The following is a 12,665-nucleotide window of genomic DNA, read 5'->3' as shown; positions in this document are numbered from 1 at the left end:
GCGAGCCGGCCGTCGGGGGTCGGGCTCCGGGGTCCGGGGCCAGGCGAGGCGACCGTCGGGGGTCCGGGGTCCGGGGTCGGGGTCTGCTCCCCGCCGCGCACTCACTGCCCCGCCCGCCGCCCGGCCGGACGCCGCCGGAACCTCCGCGAAGGTTCTGGGCCTTTGTGGCGTCACTGTCTCCTCGCGGAACCTTCCGCCGGCGCCGAATAAAACCCGCGGCGGAGGAGCCGGAGGCCGAGTGCGGCGGCCCCGGGCGGCGGGCGGCGGGAGCCCAGGGCGGCGGCCGGAGTCGGAGCGCGGAGCGGGACGCGCGGGCGGGCGGCGGGTCGTCCCGGGCGCACTGACCGGCCTCGCCCGCCCCGCCCGCCCGCAGAGACAAGATGGTGAAGGAGACCCAGTACTATGACATCCTGGGGGTGAAGCCCAGCGCGTCCCCGGAGGAGATCAAGAAGGCCTACCGGAAGCTGGCGCTCAAGTACCACCCGGACAAGAACCCGGATGAGGGCGAGACGGTGCGGCGGGCTCGGGCCTGGCGCTGGCGGCGGTCGGGGGCAGGAGGCGCGCGGGGGGGGGGGGGGGGGGGGGGGGGGGGGGGGGCGGGGGGGGGCGGGGGGGGGGGGGGTGGGAGGCTGGGGTGGGGGCAGGCGGCGGGGGTTGGGAGACTGGGGTCCGGCGCCGGGAGGGGCTGGGGTCAGGGGACTGGGGGACCGGGGCAGGCGGCAGGGCTTAGGGGGCTGGGGTGGGGGGCAGCTGGCTGGGTCGGGGGTTGGGGCTGCCCCCGGGGCACTGGGACCCTGGTGACCCCTGCAGCCCACCCACTCCTCCGTTGCCTCCGGCAAGCCTGCTTGTTCAGCACCCCCCGGGGAGCCCGGTTGGCACAGCGTTGGCGGGCAGTTCTGTAGGAGGGGCAGCCCGCAACCCGGGAAACGAAGTTGTGCGATTGCGGGAGCGACCGGGTGGAGGTGTTTTGTGTTCCTTCCCTGTTGGTGCATCAGCACCGGGGACAAACCCGGTGAGGGGCTTGAGAACCGGGAGGGGTTTGGTCTGCATGCCTATCTCCTGCCGGGTCAAGGTCGTGAGACACCGAATAATCACGTTTATTAAACAGGGACAGGGAGATCTCTACCCTGACACATCATTTTACAGGAATAGTCCAGGTTTTCTGTGACAAATGACCCACAGTTGATCCTAAGGACCAATAATAGGCTGAAGAATGCTCTGCATAGTGGAGACCTGAATTAAAATTTCCTGCTCAGGGAACAGAGCTGGCCTGCTCTCTGTCCCGGGAGGCTCGTGAGCCACCCAAGCAGGTGACTTGGCAGGACCACCTATTGGTTCTTGGGAAGGCCGCTTGCCCATCCCCGTCCTCTTTCCGCTGTTTGTCGATTCCTTATAAAACTCTGCAGTCTCCAGTGGTTTGGGGGAGGTGGGCTTCGGTGGTAGAGGACAGCAGCGACACCCAGGCGGCGGGTGAAGCCGCAGATCAGGCGTCTAGCGGTTAGACGCCCGGAGGCGCCGCCCGTGTGTGTGCCCGCTCCCATGCTGGCGCGGGCTGCTCGGAGGGGGGACTGTTGGCAGCAGCGACAGGAGATTTATATTTAGCCACATGTGCTGAATGCGGCTGTCACAAGTTTAACATGCTTTCCTGTAAGACCGTTTGCTGCTCACTCGCATTCTCTCGTCTATATTTAGAGGGCTTACTGTAGCTTTTTGAGGGCCTGGCTTTCTCCGTGGTGTTGGTGATGCACAGACGTGCTCGCGGGCGGGTTCACCAGAGCCTGTGCGTGAGGATCTCCTCTAAGGGGAGCGGGTCCAGGCTTCTCAGCTGGCGACTCAGGAGGCTGGCGAGAGGCGGCTTGCGGGGAGGCCTAGGGCCTGGCTTCAGTCAGATCTCGGAGTGCCATCCAGGAGCGTGTTCAAGGCTGTGTGCGTGCACTTGGAGCCCGTCTACTCCGTGCCCTGACGCTGTCCAAAACTTGCACTTGACCTCTACGACGTTTCCGTGGGTGTTGCCCTGTGCATCTCTCTCTCGGTAGACTGTTTGGTTTGCTTCAAGCTAGCATTTACTTAGAGCCAGGCACCGAACTGGTGTCCCATGCGAGGCTCCTGACGGTGAGCCTGGGGTGGGGGTCCTGGGATGTCCAGGTACGGCAAAGGTGCTGGGAGGTGTGCGGGCTGGCCAAGGGAACGGAGCGCACCCCACGCAGACACGGTTTGGGAGGGCAGTTGCAGTGAAGGGGGATTGGCAGCTCAGTGGACGTGGGGTTGGAGATCAAAGGGGGTGAGGAGACAGGGGGACACAGTTCATGGAAACTCTGCCGTCCAGCTCCCTGAGAGGAGACTCATTCATTCACCAGATCCCCACTTTCTGGTTCTGCTGCGTGCTGGGCACACAGTGTAGACGGTTTCTTTCTCGTGCAAGTCTGTGTGCGGTGCTTGTCCACCTTCTCTGTCATGGGTAGAACTGGTAGAGCCTTTTGCGTTCTTCCTAAGTTTGTCACTGCATTATTCATGTCTCTTCAAAAATAGATTAAGCTGTCCTGTCGCCCTGTGGGGAGGCACGTGAGCCGTCTGGGGGTGCTGGCCTTTGTTTTGTGCTTGTTGTCCCGTGTTGCTAAGCGTCGGGCAGCCCGTTTGCTGGCAGGTGCCCCGTGGAGTCTGTACGGCCTGCTCTGTGGCGCGCGGCGGGTCAGGAAGCCGTCCTCTGCAGGGGTGGTGCGAGCGGGCATGCTCTTGCCTGTTAGCCTCACTGGCTTGCAAAGAATTCGGCCTTTTGGCCAATTTCACTGTAGCTTTTCAAATCATAGATTTTCAAGTTAAAAAATCACCCAAGAGGGCAGAACAGTACAGGAAACATCAGAACATAGAGGAAAACCCACCATACACATCACCCTAACTGCTATTCCCGAGCTGCTCTGCAGGCGGCCTTTTGGGGGTGATCATAGTGCTCATCCTGGTAGCTTCGGTCACCACCGCATATCCTCACAAATCCTCTTCCGAGTTGTGACATCATGCCGAAGTCATTTTTTCCTAGGTGGGTGGTGATCTCGTTAAGGTCCCGGGGCAGATGGTCAGTCTGAACAGTGAGCTGGTGAGAGCACTGACCTCCAGCCGAGGGGGCAGGGCCGGAACCCGGGTTAGACTCGGGGGGCTGGAGCCGCAGGGGCGGGGCAGGGCCGGAACCTGGGTTAGACTGGGGGGGGGGTGGAGCCGCAGGGGCGGGGTGGGGCGGGCCTGCTCGTGGCCTTGGGAGCCCCCACCCTGTGGGAGATAGGGCCTCTGATTAACTGCCCAAGGACAGGGCACTGCTTTTGCTTCTTAGGTTGACCATTAGGTGTGTTTCAAGTGTCCAGAGTATTTGGGGAGTGTTTCTAGTGGAAGTTCTCAGGAAGCATATTCATCTTGACGTGCACACAGGCCCAGAAGGTCTGGGCTCCCGTACCAGGCACCTGCTCCCCACCCCTCAGTCTTCCTGCCATGGAGAGGGTGGTGTGAGTGAGGCCTGCTTCTTCGCAGAAACACAGAGAAGCACCTGAGCACGACCCTGATGTCGCTCGAGGACTTTGTTTGTTAAATCGCCTAGTTCTTTGTACAGGGTCTGAGAAAACTAGCTTCTCTGTCACATCCCCATATGTGCTTCCTCCTAGCAGTTTCTTCTCTGTTCTGTGGGACTGGCTTTGCTGTAGGATGTTGACAGAGACCCCGTCTCACGGACTGGAGAGGACTCTGAGGGACACCCTACTTCCCATACTCATTCCTGAACTCCTAGAACCAAGCCATTCATCTAACACGCAGACGTCCCTCTGGGTCCCGGGTACAGCAGTGGACGCAGCTGAGCGCGGGCCCTGTGCTCACGGGACGGACACTTGCGAGGCGGTGGGCTGGCCGTGTACCCACACGGGCCTGGCTGCGACTCCGAGTGAGCGGGAGAGGTCGGAGGCCATTGAGCTGACGGCAGTGACCCAGGCGCAAGGTGGTGGTCTCTGCAGAGTGGGTGTGCAGTGTGGCAAGAAGGGATGGATTTGGGATATTTTACGGTGTTCTAATTTTATTTTAAAAACTTCCATATACCGACAGAAAAGATGAGCGTGGGGCAGTGAGTGCTGGCTTGCCCCCCCAAACGTGTGGCGACGTCTGCTTCACGTGCAGGCCTCCCAGCCTTCCAGCCCCAAACACTCCCAACAGGCTTCTCCGTGTACCTACCTGCAGTACACCTACCACATTTAAGAAGTTTAACCCTGGGGGAAAAAATCCACCTCTCTCCAGTCGTTCCAGTGTCTTTTGTAGCCATTTCCCCCCAATCCTGGATCACACGTTGCATTTAGTTCTCCTTAGTTTTGCAGAATGTCTTTCAATTTGGGTTTTCTGATACTTTTTCTACAACTGTATTCCGGTTGTCGCAGGAGTGCGATGTCAGGGACCAGAGACAAACACTGGGAGGCAGCACCAGAGGGTTTGCTCACAGATGAGATGTGAGGGGAGGGGAAACAAGGTTTTGGCGTTGGCGGTAACTGAGATGGGGGGCCTCTGGGGGCCGGGCTGGGGCACCCGTCCGCACGGTGTCTGCAGCATGCACGCGGACAGGCGCTCCCAAGGTGTCTGTTGTCTCGTGCAGGGAGACTAGTGTGTGGGAGGGCCAGGGAGGCCCGTGGCGGCAGTCGGGAGCCTGGGCTTTATCGGGTGCTGGTGACGCCCTGGCCTCATTGCCTTTGGCTTCCTGTCGGGTGCAGCCAAGGCTGGGAGGAGCATCCCCTCCCTGCAGGCCCCGTGTCTCCCCGCTCCGCGAGGGGAGTGATGGGACTCCAGAGGGAGCGCGGCAGGCTTGTGTGGGTGCTGGGTGCTGGGTGCTGGGTGCAGAATACCTCCGTCCTCGCGTTCATCGTGGTGGGTGGGCCTGTGTAACAAACAACTCAAACCTTCTCTCTCTCTCTCTTTTTATTTTAAAGTTCAAGCTCATATCCCAGGCATATGAAGTGCTTTCAGATCCAAAGAAGAGGGACATTTATGACCAGGGTGGTGAACAGGCGATTAAGGAAGGAGGCTCAGGCAGCCCCAGCTTCTCTTCACCCATGGATATCTTTGACATGTTTTTTGGGGGCGGGGGACGGATGGCTAGAGAGAGAAGAGGTAAGTGCTTTTTATTTTATTTTATTTTTTTAAGATTTTATTTATTTATTCATGAGAGAGAGAGAGACAGGCAGAGGCAGAGGGAGAAGCAGGCTCCCCGCCGAGCAGGGAGCCCGATGCGGGGCTCGATCCCAGGACCCAGAGATCATGACCTGAGCCGAAGGCAGACGCTTAACGACTGAGCCACCCAGGCGCCCCTGGGATCATTAGCTTTAAATAGCCCCCCCCCCATAGTATCTGGGCTACCTGGAGCCTCCTAGCACCGGGAGCACTCACCTGACACCTGCAGACACCACCCCACAGGGAGCAAATGGGGTGTGAGCAGGGAGGAGGAAGTTCATCTCGTGACATCATGGCGCCTCCTGTCCCGGCCTCCTGACCTGGCCTGTGCACTCTGTTTCTGGCTGGCGCTCTGCAGGGTGTCCATTTTCTCAGGCTGCTCAGATTTTCCACCCCTCATGTGGGAACATCTCTGTAAGAGAGCCTCCCTGCCTTTCTCTGGAATGTGTTGTGGTTAGCAGCTTCATGCCCAGGAGGTGAACAAGGGCCCTGGGCTGCTGTCTGAGTTGTGGGGTTTGTTTTTCCAGCTCGTCCCTCCTGCCAGGCCACAGGCTGCCACCTCTGGCCGTTAGCAGTGGTCCCGAGCTGCCCCTTTCCCCTGTCCAGTCTCTACTGTGGACAGTCTGTTTTGGACCTGAAAACCAGATAGCTAGCCAAGCTTATTAAGATCCTGGGTAAAATCACAAGGAATAAGCTCTGCATTGGAGTTTACAAAGGGTGGTCTGGATCAGCAAGAGGCCCTGGATGAATAAGGCAGTATCTGTTTTCATGGTATAATCGACTTTGAGCTTCAAAAGCTTGGCCGTCCACTCTTGAACACAGGGTGCTGAAAATCCTGAGTTCATCAGGAAGAGCCCGGGCCCCATGTCAGGGTTGCTGGCTCGTGTACTTGACGACAGACATGGTGAAAAGCGTGGTCCCCACCTGCCTGGGCTCTCACTGCCTTGTGGTGAACAGCTTCATGCCCTGAGTCCAGTTGTCTGTCCACGTTGACAGCCAGTGAACAGGGACGGCATTTGTCCGCGACCGAGAGAGCCCCACAGGCAGCCGTGGGCTGTCCGACCCTGGCCTGGCCCTGGGCAGACAGAATCCCACCCTGAAGACACAGGGGCCCACAGATAAGATTTCAGCAGAGGAAGAGTTCCCACTTGGCCACAGATTATAGAAGGGCCAAAACCGGAAAGAGCGTGGGGCTCGGGGAGGAGTTTGAGTGAAGGGTGCGTAGACGGGGTCACGCCCTCCTGTGAGGGAAGAAAGGGCCCCTTTCACGGGAGAACCCTCGGCTCTGCTTAGGGTACCCCCCCCCCGCCCCCTTGTGATCGCTCTGGCCTCAGGTTTGTTCTTAGAAAATAAAGATGGAAAGTCTTTGTTGACATCTATAAAAGATTGAATGATTGGCTCCCAGCTACAAAGCGTGTTCGATCTCGTGGTTGGCGGGGGGGCCCGGAGGTGAGGCCATGAGCGGTGAGTGGAAGGCACGGCTCTGCAACCAAGGTCACGGGCGTATTTCCTGCCGTGTTACTAATTGTTCTCCTTTCCCGTTTCCCCCAAGGCAAGAATGTTGTCCATCAGTTGTCTGTAACTCTTGAAGATTTGTATAATGGAGTCACAAAGAAGTTGGCCCTCCAGAAAAATGTAATTTGTGAGAAATGTGAAGGTAAAAATGAATGTTTGAATGAGTCCCATAGTGACCCTTTAGATCTGGGCATTCATAGAAAAATCATTTTTTATCTTTTCAAATGTAAGGGTCCAACAGACAGCAAACTGGTGGCCTAAGGGCCAAATCGGTTTTACTTTGCCCTGTACAGTTTTTATTTTGACTGACATTTAATTAACACGTTGATAATTATTTTAAACATGTAAAAGTCAAGATAGTTCACCCAACTTAGGGGTCAGCAAACTTTTCCTGCACAAAGGGCCAGACGGGAAGTGTTTCAGGTCCCCGGCAGCCCTGGGCATAAAGGGGGCAGACGAGCCCGTGTTCCCGTGAAGCTGGTCTGGTTTACTGCCCCTTGACGCACATGTAAATGTAACTAACACAATTTTTAAAATAGGATTTTTCAAGAAAAGTCGTGTCTGGTGGCCTCAGACGCACGTTGTCCTGAGGGGGCCGAGCAGGGCCGCCGCCCTCCAGGCCTCTCAGCCCAGCCCCCTTGGTCACCTGTGGGCACAGCTGGTGAGGCTCACGGAGTGAATCTGGCTGGGCACGGCCAAGGTCACAGACCCCAGACCCGTGAGCTCACATATTAACATGTTCCCTGCTCGCGTGGAATCATCCAGACTCTGTACATTGCTGACCATGATTGTAAATACCCGGGGTCCCGCCTACGGGCCCCGACTGCCTTCCCTGGCCCCTGGGGGGACAGGCTGTTTGCGGAGGAGCCCGGCTCTCACTCTGTGCCTCCCCCCAGGCGTCGGTGGGAAGAAGGGGTCTGTGGAGAAGTGTCCCCTGTGCAAGGGCCGCGGGATGCAGATCCACATCCAGCAGATCGGGCCGGGCATGGTGCAGCAGATCCAGACCGTGTGCATCGAGTGCAAGGGCCAGGGGGAGCGCATCAACCCCAAGGACCGCTGCGACAGCTGCAGCGGCACCAAGGTGATCCGCGAGAAGAAGATCATCGAGGTGCACGTGGAGAAAGGTGAGGCCGCGCAGCTTGGCGCCCCATGCCGCCGGGAGTGCCTCTGGCCGCCGACCGTGGGGCGCACAGGTCAGGTGTCTGGGACCTGTCGGGGGCGGGGCCCGGTGCCCCCAGCCTGCCCTCCCGGCTTCACTGCCGTTCCCACCTCCAGCCACAGCTTACCTGCCACGGTCTGCACCTGCAAAAGGTGCTTGACCTTGATTTGGGGTAACTGCCCTCCCCCATTCTCTAACCATTCCCTTGGAATCATTGGGCGTCTTCTTCCTGACCGCCTCGGCCAGGGAGCGGCCGTAGAGCTCCTGCTGTCACGGGGGCCGCGGGCCCCTCCTCGCTGCACCGGCCCCTCTCCCTGCGCACACGGCCCCTCCCTCGCGCACAGGCCCCACCCTGCTGCAGGGCCCCTCCCTGCTGCCCAGATTCTCCCAAGTTCGGCCCTCCCCTCATTTCTATACCAAAGTATACAAATCAACACCCAAAAGGACGCCCTTGAAGGATGTCTACTGAAGCATCCGTGACTGTGGGCGCTCCTAGAGCCATGCCCCCTGCGTGCAGCAGGAAGCGGGTGGTGACCGTGGGCGTGCAGTGGCGGGTGTGCGGGTGCGGCGTGGCCTCTCTCGTGGCAGTCCCAGCCACTGCTCTGGTCCCTGTGGCTACGAGGTTGGGAGGTTTGATGAGTAAAAGCCCCCAAAGGAGTGCGTGCGGTGTTCACAGCTTTGTAGAAAGTACGGTTTTTAAGAGAAATGCTAATCAGAAAGGATGATGTCTCATAGGTATGAAAGATGGGCAAAAGATACTGTTTCATGGAGAAGGAGATCAGGAGCCTGAGCTGGAGCCTGGCGATGTCATAATTGTGCTTGATCAGAAGGATCATAGTGTCTTTCAGAGGCGAGGCCACGACTTGATCATGAAAATGAAAATTCAGCTTTCTGAAGCCCTCTGTGGCTTCAAGAAGACGATAAAAACGCTGGACGATCGAGTTCTCGTCATCACGTCCAAGTCGGGTAACGTTTCAGCGTTGACTGTTGTGCTGGGTGGGTGGGTGCTGCGCAGGACCCTGCTGGCTGCTAGCCCCGGGGTTAGCACCACTTCCTTTTCTCCCAAGTTCAAAGTCTTTGCTAATGACTGGAGAATTTTATGAAATGTTTAAATATTCTCCTAGAGAAAAAGAATTCCGAGTCAGGGGGAAGAGCCTCCAACAGGGATCTTGGGGTCGAGCACCATAACTTAAACTGTAAAATCCTAGTTTGGTAAGAAAAGAGCGGTAACAGGCGGTGGTGGTCTATCACCTGCATGCTTCTCCAGCTTCGGTGCTGCCAATGGCACGTGGGAGACACTGTAAAGTCCAGTTTTCCCGAGAAGACCTTGCCCGTCAGCTTATCCTCACCTGCTCGCAGGGACCCGCCCGTCTGCACACATGCACAGGCGGGGCCGGCACCCGAGGGCTGCGAGGGGCCTCCAGGGCCTGTGCACCCAGCACACCTATGGGCAGCAGAGCGCCTGCCGGGAAGGGCCGGAGGGAGGCAGACTGGTGAAGGGAAGGGCCGGGCCGGGCCGGGGACCAGACTTGCAGCCACCTCTGGTAACATGAAGGTCACTCGTCCGTGTCCGCGAGTCTGGGCAGGGGGTGGTGGTGGCTGACCTGCTGGCCGTGAGCAGAGCTGCTCTGGCCCCCTCGCCACCACCGGGGCACCTGTCGGGGCTGGGGTGGGATGTGAGCCGCCTGTCCAAGGGCACCGGCGCCTGGCGAGGTGAGCAGACCCCAGAGCCGCCTGGCCTCCGCGCTTGCCTCCCTCCCGTGGCCTTGTTCTGTTTCTCTGCTTCTCTGCGTGGTTTCCTCCTCCTCTGGACATAAAAGGATGTGGTTCTACATCCAAGCCTTTTGTATCTGGAAACAACGTCAAACTAACAAAAACTTGTAAAAATAAACACAGGGCCAGGATCCCCATACGTGATTTGCCCTTTCTTGGGGCGCTGCAGTGTAACACTCGCGTGAAACCGTGAGACACAACGCCTCCCCGGGTCCCCAGTTCTTCCGCTACTTGAGTGCAGTACTTTGGAGGTGGCAGGTCTCGAGCAGGTGTGTTTGGGGCCTGCTCACGCAGCCCCTGCCCTGACTGTGGCCCTGAGGGCGTCCGCGGGGAGCTTTGGGAGGGCTCTTCCTCCCTGGCCGTGGCCGGTGCACGGCTGGGCTCCCAGCGTCCTGCTGCGTGCAGGCAAGTGCCCTGTCGGTGACCTGGGGCAGAGGAGAGACCCCGTTCCTCGCGTCGTGACGGGGAAGGGCCAGGGCTTCAGAGACCCTCCTGCTGGAGACTTCTCGTGTTCTTTTTGCTCATTTGTGTTTCCCTGTGTCCTGTCTTTTTCTTCATCCTCTCTCTCCTCGGTTGGGCTTCTTTCTCGTTCCTTCCCTGCTGCTGTCTCCTCCTTCTGCCGTCAGGGTGCGGAGACTCAGGGTCGGTGGGGAGGGTGCCCTGGCAGCTGGTCGGGGGCCTTCCGCATGTGGCTTCCCAGCCCCCAGTCAGTCAGAGGCAGAAGCGTGAGGGGTAGGAACGGAGACAGAACTTCCCAACACACAGGACGGCCGAAGGCCCTGTGCTCCTGCACGGCCCCAGAGGGGGTCCTCAGTGCCTTCCCCTTGACGAGACTGCAGCGGGGGTAGTGGGGGGTGCCGCCCCTCCCCGCCCCTACTCTTTCTGCACACCGACTCACTTCCCTGTGCGTTTTTGTTGCCAAGCTGAAGAGCTTATTTCTGGAGAGACCCTTGTGCCCTTTCTTCTTTATGTTGGGGGGGAGATGGTATTTTTAGACATGGCCAGAACCCTGGAGCTCTGGGGCCAAAACCCCGTGATGCCTTTTTTGAGAGTGCGCGTCGTGGGAGACCCCGGAGTGTGGGCTGGACCACTTCTAGCTCCCAGACCCCAGTGTCCGGATTCCTGGTTTGTTTTTTACACCAGTTTGCCTTGTGCCGGAGGCCCCACCATGCTGCCCCAGGCATGCCCCCCCCCGCCCCCGAGCCCGGGCAGGGTCTGCCGCCAGGCCACCCCCGTCTTCCTGCTCCGTAACCAAACCTTCTCTGCGGCAGGCGAGGTGATAAAGCACGGGGACCTGAGGTGTGTGCATAACGAAGGGATGCCCATCTACAAGGCACCCCTGGAGAAGGGGACTCTGATCATCCAGTTTCTAGTAAGTTCCTGACTTGTCGCTGCGGGCTGGGTCAGGGTGCGCCTCCGTGCGAGGGGCAGCCGCTACCGCGGCTCTTGGCCGACGCTCCTCGCCCTCCACAGGTCGTCTTTCCCGAGAAACACTGGCTTCCTCAAGACAAGCTTCCGCAGCTGGAGGCCCTGCTGCCCCCGCGGCAGAAGGTGAGGGTCACGGACGACATGGACCAGGTGGAGCTGAAGGAGTTCAACCCCAGCGAGCAGAACTGGCGGCAGCAGCGGGAGGCCTATGAGGAGGACGACGACGACGGGCCGCGGGCCGGGGTGCAGTGCCAGACGGCGTGAGCGGCCGGGCGGACTAGCGCGCCCCGGGTGTAACGTTGGCACCATGAAAACGGCATCGCCTGTTGGCCTCGTATCTGGCGTGTCCTGTGTACGTGTTCAGCCCTCTCAGTTGCTGAGTGTCGTCTTGGCTTTTCTTTTGTTTTTCTTTGGTTGTCACTTAAGTTATAGCTTAATTTATATTTAAATGTTTCAAGTGTAAATCACCTGTAGTCTGCATATGGAATCTGTTTATTTACATTTTCAGGATACGTTTGAGAGGCCCGTGACCGCACTGACACTTGCTTCTGGGGGCTTTGCCGGGTCGTCGGCCAGTGTGGCCAGTGAGGCCCCTCGCAGGGCGCTGGGCAGTGCCTGCGGGCGCGGCTCCCCTGCCCCCCGCCCCTCCCGGGGCTGCCGAATCTAGACTCATTAGATGACGCTCCTCCAGACAAAAGCACATCTGTGGCCTGGGCTGGGCCCCAGCGCCTGGTCCACACGGGGCTGCTGCTCTGGGGCTGCAACAGGTGCATGAGCATCTCTCGGAAGCTTCCGGAAGCTTCCCAGCCCTGTGGTGAGGACAAACCAGTACTCTGAACACAGCGCCGACATAACTGTTTGCCTGGGGCCCCGCACTTTGTTGCTCGCGGTTGTGATGATTTTCTGTTGGCAGTCTTTGCGACACTCTTCCACCGAAGTGCTTACCGTAAAGGACACCCCCCACGTGCCGCGGAGCCTCCTGGCCGTGGCTCAGGCCTCGGGAGCTGCAGCCTGGCTGGGGAGGCAGACATCCGTCTGCACCCGCTCCCAGGGATGTCTCCTCCGGCTGCAGGGCCACAGGATGCGGGGCCTCCTGCTTGGGACGCGGTTCTGGCAAGAAGCGCGCTGCCCGAGCTCCGCTGGGCACAGTGGTGAGGGCAGCCTGCCCGGAGGGACAGTCCTCACTGCTTCACTCCCAGCAGGCAGCCCTCCCCTGGTTCTGTAGAAGCGGAGAGTCTGACACAGACCAGGGGCCGCCGCAGGAGGGCAGAGGGGCCCATGAGGCCCCCGCAGTCGGGGTGCGCTGGCTTTGGGGGGGGGCCAGGCTCCAGCAGGACCCATGCGGGCGGGTGCCACTTGCTCAAAATAGGGCCCGCTCTGACCGTTGGTCAGGACAAATCTAAAACCTACTCTTCCAACCCAGCCTGTGTGAAAACCCATGTACAAATGGACCCCAACTCCAGGGAGTCCCGTCCGTGCCGCGACTTCCTGATCATCACCACAGAGCTACTGCTGATGGGGGGCTCTGTTCAGCTCCAGATTCCTGGGCATGGAGACAGGATCTGGCGGGTGTTCCTTCAAACTCACTCCACCTGTACATCTG

General features: G+C 59.3%; 1 protein-coding gene across 1 annotated transcript in view; it reads left to right on the top strand.

The window, feature by feature from the left end:
• The window catches only part of DNAJA4 (DnaJ heat shock protein family (Hsp40) member A4), an 11,980-nt gene extending 451 nt beyond the window's left edge, over nucleotides 1-11,529 (top strand). Inside the window, exons 2-8 of the mRNA XM_025893022.2 lie at nucleotides 374-512; nucleotides 4,947-5,127; nucleotides 6,740-6,844; nucleotides 7,599-7,826; nucleotides 8,597-8,827; nucleotides 10,906-11,006; nucleotides 11,108-11,529. Of these exons, the coding sequence (XP_025748807.1) occupies nucleotides 374-512; nucleotides 4,947-5,127; nucleotides 6,740-6,844; nucleotides 7,599-7,826; nucleotides 8,597-8,827; nucleotides 10,906-11,006; nucleotides 11,108-11,326 (1,204 nt within the window). The 3' untranslated portion in view covers nucleotides 11,327-11,529. The remainder of the gene's footprint in view (nucleotides 1-373; nucleotides 513-4,946; nucleotides 5,128-6,739; nucleotides 6,845-7,598; nucleotides 7,827-8,596; nucleotides 8,828-10,905; nucleotides 11,007-11,107) is intronic.
• Nucleotides 11,530-12,665: the final 1,136 nt, after the last annotated feature.

Source organism: Callorhinus ursinus, unplaced genomic scaffold, assembly GCF_003265705.2.
Source record: "Callorhinus ursinus isolate GAN/ISIS: 27379988/994484 unplaced genomic scaffold, GSC_fseal_2.0 scaffold45, whole genome shotgun sequence".
NCBI classification, from domain to species: domain Eukaryota; kingdom Metazoa; phylum Chordata; class Mammalia; order Carnivora; family Otariidae; genus Callorhinus; species Callorhinus ursinus.
The sequence above is the reverse complement of the archived record's forward strand: the minus strand, read 5'-3'. Positions and strand labels throughout refer to the sequence as shown.